General features: G+C 48.6%; 1 protein-coding gene across 1 annotated transcript in view; it reads right to left on the reverse strand.

Annotated features, from left to right (window-relative positions):
• LOC112222543 (receptor-type tyrosine-protein phosphatase mu-like) overlaps positions 1-5,631 on the reverse strand; it is a 441,501-nt gene extending 435,870 nt beyond the window's left edge. Inside the window, exon 1 of the mRNA XM_042329181.1 lies at positions 5,514-5,631. Coding sequence (XP_042185115.1) covers positions 5,514-5,523 — 10 coding nt within the window. The 5' untranslated portion in view covers positions 5,524-5,631. The remainder of the gene's footprint in view (positions 1-5,513) is intronic.
• Between the last annotated feature and the right edge of the window lie 306 nt (positions 5,632-5,937).

The raw sequence follows: 5,937 nt of genomic DNA on the forward strand, positions 1-5,937 counted from the left end.
TCCTCTCCTCCTCCTCCTCTCCTCTCCTCTTCCTCTCTCTCCTCCTCCTCTCCTCCTCCTCCCCTCCTCCTCCTCCTCACCCCCCCTCCTCCTCCTCACCCCCCCCCTCCTCCTCCTCATCCTCGTCTTCCTCTCTCTCCTCCTCCTCTCCCCCCCTCCTCATCCTCTTCCTCTCTCTCCTCCTCCTCCTGCTCTCCCCTCCTCCTCTTCCTCTCTCTCTCCTCCTCTCCTCCTGTCCTCCTCCTCCTGCTCTCCCCTCCTCCTCTTCCTCTCTCTCCTCCTCTCCCCCCTGCTCCTCTCTCTCTCCTCCTCCTCCTCCTCCTCCTCCTCTTCCCCTCCTCCTCCTCTCTCCACCTCCTCTCCTCCTCCTCCTCCTCTCCTCGCTCTCCTCCTCCTCTCCTCCTCCTCCTCCTCCTCCTCCTCCTCCTCCCCCTCCTCCTCCTCCTCTCCTCCTCCTCCTGCTCTCCCCTCCTCCTTCCATCAAGCCTAACCGCTTTCCAGTTATCCTAAAACAATTTTCGCCGTCAAGAGGCCCAACAGTCGACATCTCTTCTGTGTCCCAAACAGCTTATTTTCTATTCCTGAGTGTTCATTTGGCCAATGAGGAGAGATCAAAGCTTCTGACGGGCAGCTGGACAAGTGTTGAGTGCTACCATACTATCAGACAGATACAGACAACCCGCTAATGCTAATTACCCAACATTCAAGTGTGGGGCTGAGGGGAGACAACAGCGTTATATGGATTGTTTGTGTGACTGTGTGTGTGTGTGTGTGTGTGTGTGTTATCTGGAGTGCTCTCAGAGTGGGAGATACAATCAGAGACACCTCTTAACCAGACAGAGTAGGCCTTTAATCAGATATGTTCAAATTAGACGGTGGGTAGAAGGCAGTGGGGGAGCGGGGGGGACTCCAAAGTATCTGTGATGCATCCAGTCAGTCAGCCAGCCAGTCAGCCGGTCAATCAGTCAGCCAGTCTGTCAGCAGTCAGCCAGTCAATCAGTCAGCCAGTCTATCAGCGGCCAGCCAGTCAGCCTGCCAGCCATCCAGTCAGCCAGCCAGTCAGCCAGCCAGTCAGTCAGTCAGCCAGCCAGTCAGCCTATCAGCAGTCAGCAAACCAGTCAGCCAGTCAGTCAGCCAGTCAGTCAGCCAGTCAATCAGTCAGCCAGTCTGTCAGCCAGTCAATCAGTCAGCAAACCAGTCAGCCAGTCAGTCAGCCAGTCAGTCAGCCAGTCAATCAGTCAGCCAGTCTGTCAGCCAGTCAATCAGTCAGCAAACCAGTCAGCCAGTCAGTCAGCCAGTCAGTCAGCCAGTCAATCAGTCAGCCAGTCTGTCAGCCAGTCAATCAGTCAGCCAGCAGTCAGCAAACCAGTCAGCCACCCAGCCATCCAGTCAGTCAGCCAGCCAGTCAGCCAGTCAGTCAGCCTGTCAGCAGTCAGCAAACCAGTCAGCCAGTCAGTCAGCCAGTCAATCAGTCAGCCAGTCTGTCAGCAGTCAGCCAGTCAGCCAGTCAATCAGTCAGCCAGTCTATCAGCAGCCAGCCAGCCATCCAGCCAGTCAGTCAGTCAGCCAGCCAGTCAGTCAGCCTGTCAGCAGTCAGCAAACCAGTCAGTCAGCCTGTCAGCAAACCAGTCAGCCAGCCAGCCAGTCAGCCAGTCAGTCAGCCTGTCAGCAGTCAGCAAACCAGTCAGCCAGTCAGTCAGTCTGTAAGAAGTCAGTCAGCCAGCCAGTCAGTCTGTCAGCAGTCAGCCAGCCAGTCAGCCAGCCAGTCAGCCAGCCAGTCAGCCAGTCAGTCTGTCAGTAGTTAGCCAGCCAGTCAGCCAGCCAGTCAGCCAGTCAGTCTGTCAGCAGTCAGCCAGCCAGTCAGCCAGCCAGCCAGCCAGCCAGTCAGCCTGTCAGTCAGCCTGTCAGCAGTCAGCCAGCCAGTCAGCAGGCCAGTCAGCCAGCCAGCCAGCCAGCCAGCCAGCCAGTCAGTCAGCAGTCAGCCAGCCAGTCAGCCAGCCAGTCAGTCAGCCAGTCAGTCAGTAGTCAGCCAGTCAGCCGGTCAGCCAGCCAGCCAGTCAGTCAGTCAGCCAGTCAGCCTGACAGTCTGTCAACTTGTCAGCCAGTCAGTCAGTCAGTCAGCCAGTCAGCCAGCCAGTCAGCCAGTCAGCTTGTCAGCATGTCAACTTGTCAGCCAGTCAGTCAGTCAGCCAGTCTGTCAGCAGTCAGCCAGTCAGTCAGTCAATCAGTCAGTCAGCCAGTCTGTCAGCAGTCAGCCAGTCAGTCAGTCAATCAGTCAGTCAGCCAGTCTGTCAGCAGTCAGCCAGTCAGCCAGTCAGTCAATCAGTCAGCCAGCCAGTCAATCAGTCAGTCAGCCAGTCTGTCAGCAGTCAGCCAGTCAGTCAGTCAGCCAGCCAGTCAATCAGTCAGTCAGTCAGCCAGTCTGTCAGCAGTCAGTCAGCCAGTCAATCAGTCAGTCAGCCAGTCTGTCAGCAGTCAGTCAGCCAGTCAATCAGTCAGCCAGTCAGCCAGCCAGCCAGCCAGCTGCTGTGAGATTAGGCATCAGATTGGAGAGAGCAACAATATGTATTAGTTTGGAGCGCTTCCTTTGTTAGAAACATGAAGAAAACACTGCAACCGCTATCCACCATTCATTAGTCTAATTCTGTGTGTGTGTGTGTGTGTGTGTGTGTGTGTGTGTGTGTGTGTGTGTGTGTGTGTGTGTGTGTGTGTGTGTGTGTGTGTGTGTGTGTGTGTGTGTGTGTGTGTGTGTGTGTGTGTGTGTGTGTGTGTGTGTGTGTGAGTGTGTGTTGTCTGTGGTGTTGACATCTCCTTACTTCCCCAATCAGATAAAGTGCGATCAACGCAGCATTAAAGAGAGACAGATCGTTGAGGCAGACGCAGAATGAGAGCAAACGACAGGGAAAGATGGGATCCAATGGATTCAGAGGAAATAAATTATTGATTCATTAAAATAGATTCAAATTTTTTTTTTGATCCAATTCACTGCCAGCTCCGCCCACATCATTGTCCTCCCACATCATTGTCCTCCCACATCATTGTCCTCCCACATCATTGTCCTCCCACATCATTGTCCTCCCACATCATTGTCATCCCACATCATTGTCCTCCCACATCATTGTCCTCCCACATCATTGTCATCCCACATCATTGTCCTCCCACATCATTGTCCTCCCACATCATTGTCCTCCCACATCATCAAAACAATGTCCAATATCGCTGTCTTTCAATGTGCATATTAGTCAAAGGTCAGTTATATTATTCTATTGTTATGGGTATAGATGACCTCTTTAATTGTGTTGATTTGATGGAGCGGAACTTTTATCATAAACTATATATTGTCCAGGCTGTATCACATTGGGAGTCCAATAGGGATTGATTGGGAGTCCAATAGGGATTGATTGGGAGTCCAATAGGGATTGATTGGGAGTCCAATAGGGATTGATTGGGAGACCAATAGGGATTGATTGGGAGTCCAATAGGGATTGATTGGGAGTCCAATAGGGATTGATTGGGAGTCCAATAGGGATTGATTGGGAGTCCAATATGGATTGATTGGGAGTCTAATGGGGATTGATTGGGAGTCTAATGGGGATTGATTGGGAGTCTAATGGGGATTGATTGGGAGTCCAATATGGATTGATTGGGAGTCCCATAGGGCGGCGCACAATTGACCCAGCGTCGTTCGGCTTTGGCTGGAGTAGACCGTCATTGTAAATAAGAATTTGCTCTTAACTGACTTGCTTAGTTAAATAAAGGATAAATGTAATTTATTTTAAACAAAAACTAAAAATATACATATAATGTTCCTTTATCATAATATATACATCATAAGTAAAATGACATACATTGTTGGGGTGTTTGTGGTATATGGGGTGTTTGTGGTATATGGGGTGTTTGTGGTATATGGGGTATCTGAGGTATATGGGGTGTTTGTGGTATATGGGGTGTTTGTGGTATATGGGGTATTTGTGGTATATGGGGTGTTTGAGGTATATGGGGTGTTTGAGGTATATCTGGGTATCTGAGGTATTTGGGGTGTTTGTGGTATATGGGGTGTTTGAGGTATATGGGGTGTTTGAGGTATATGGGTATCTGAGGTATATGGGGTGTTTGAGGTATATGGGGTGTTTGAGGTATATGGGTATCTGAGGTATTTGGGGTGTTTGTGGTATATGGGGTATTTGTGGTATATGGGGTGTTTGTGGTATATGGGTCTCTGAGGTATTTGGGTATCTGAGGTATTTGGGGTGTTTGTGGTATATGGGTATCTGAGGTATTTGGGGTGTTTGTGGTATATGGGGTATTTGTGGTATATGGGGTGTTTGTGGTATATGGGTATCTGAGGTATTTGGGTATCTGAGGTATTTGGGGTGTATATGTTGTATATGGGGTATTTGTGGTATATGGGGTGTTTGAGGTATATGGGGGGGTGTTTGAGGTATATGGGGTGTTTGAGGTATATGGGTATCTGAGGTATTTGGGGTGTTTGTGGTATATGGGGTGTTTGAGGTATATGGGTATCTGAGGTATATGGGGTGTTTGAGGTATATGGGGTGTTTGAGGTATATGGGGTATTTGTGGGTATATGGGGTGTTTGTGGTATATGGGTATCTGAGGTATTTGGGTATCTGAGGTTTTTGGGGTGTTTGTGGTATATGGGGTATTTGTGGTATATGGGGTGTTTGAGGTATATGGGGTGTTTGAGGTATATGGGTATCTGAGGTATATGGGGTGTTTGAGGTATATGGGTATCTGAGGTATATGGGGGTATTTGTGGTATATGGGTATTTGTGGTATATGGGGTATTTTCTCTTATTGCATTGTACGGACCAATGTCACTGTTTGTAAATGGCAGAGATATAAAGTATCTCCTTTAAAAGGTCCAACTCCACTAGTCTGAATGTGTAACCATGGTGACAGCATTCCCACTTCCTACCCCACTTGTCTGAATGTGTAACCATGGTGACAGCATTTCCACTTCCTACCCCACTTGTCTGAATGTGTAACCATGGTGACAGCATTTCCACTTCCTACCCCACTAGTCTGAATGTGTAGCCATGGTGACAACATTTCCACTTCCTACCCCACTAGTCTGAATGTGTAACCATGGTGACAACATTTCCACTTCCTACCCCACTAGTCTGAATGTGTAGCCATGGTGACAGCATTTCCACTTCCTACCCCACTAGCCTGAATGTGTAGCCATGGTGACAGCTGGTGTGTATAAGGTCCTTTCTTGTTGGTCCAAAACATTTGTTTGAGATTCATGATATATTGTGGAACATCCTATTAGTCCGATTGAGGTTTTTTTTGTGTTTTGGATTGTGTTTTGGATTGTGTTTTGGATTGTGTTTTGGATTGTGTTTTGGATTGGGTTTTGGATTGAGTTTTGGATTGGGTTTTGGGTTTGTAAACAACCCTCATTTCCATCAGTGTCAGCTAGTTGTCTTACCTTTGAGCATATCAACAACCAATGTGTTTTTACTGTACGGTAGTATGACCAGGCTTACCTGTTGGCATCCAGGGGTCTGCTGTGGGCTTCACTCTGGTGTTGGCCTGTTCCCAATCTAGATCGTCCTCTCTCCCCTGGCTGTACCCGCAGGCTGCAAACGGCTTGTCAAACTCACAATCACCTGTTACAAAAGACAGAAGAGAATCATTCACAATTGATATTGTTCCGTCTAACTCCGCACTAGTAATGAATGAACACATACTCTACATTCATAACATTCTTCTACTCAGCTTTAACTCTTTTTATCACCCCTCCCCAAAAAAACATAAGCATCGATATTCCTAATGCAATATGGCCGCCGATGCTAAGATGCTGAGATGATGAGATGGTGAGATGCTGAGATGATGAGATGGTGAGATGCTGAGATGATGAGATGGTGAGATGGTGAGATGATGAGATGCTGAGATGATGAGATGCTGAGA

Source organism: Oncorhynchus tshawytscha, linkage group LG10 (assembly GCF_018296145.1).
Source record: "Oncorhynchus tshawytscha isolate Ot180627B linkage group LG10, Otsh_v2.0, whole genome shotgun sequence".
Taxonomy (NCBI): domain Eukaryota; kingdom Metazoa; phylum Chordata; class Actinopteri; order Salmoniformes; family Salmonidae; genus Oncorhynchus; species Oncorhynchus tshawytscha.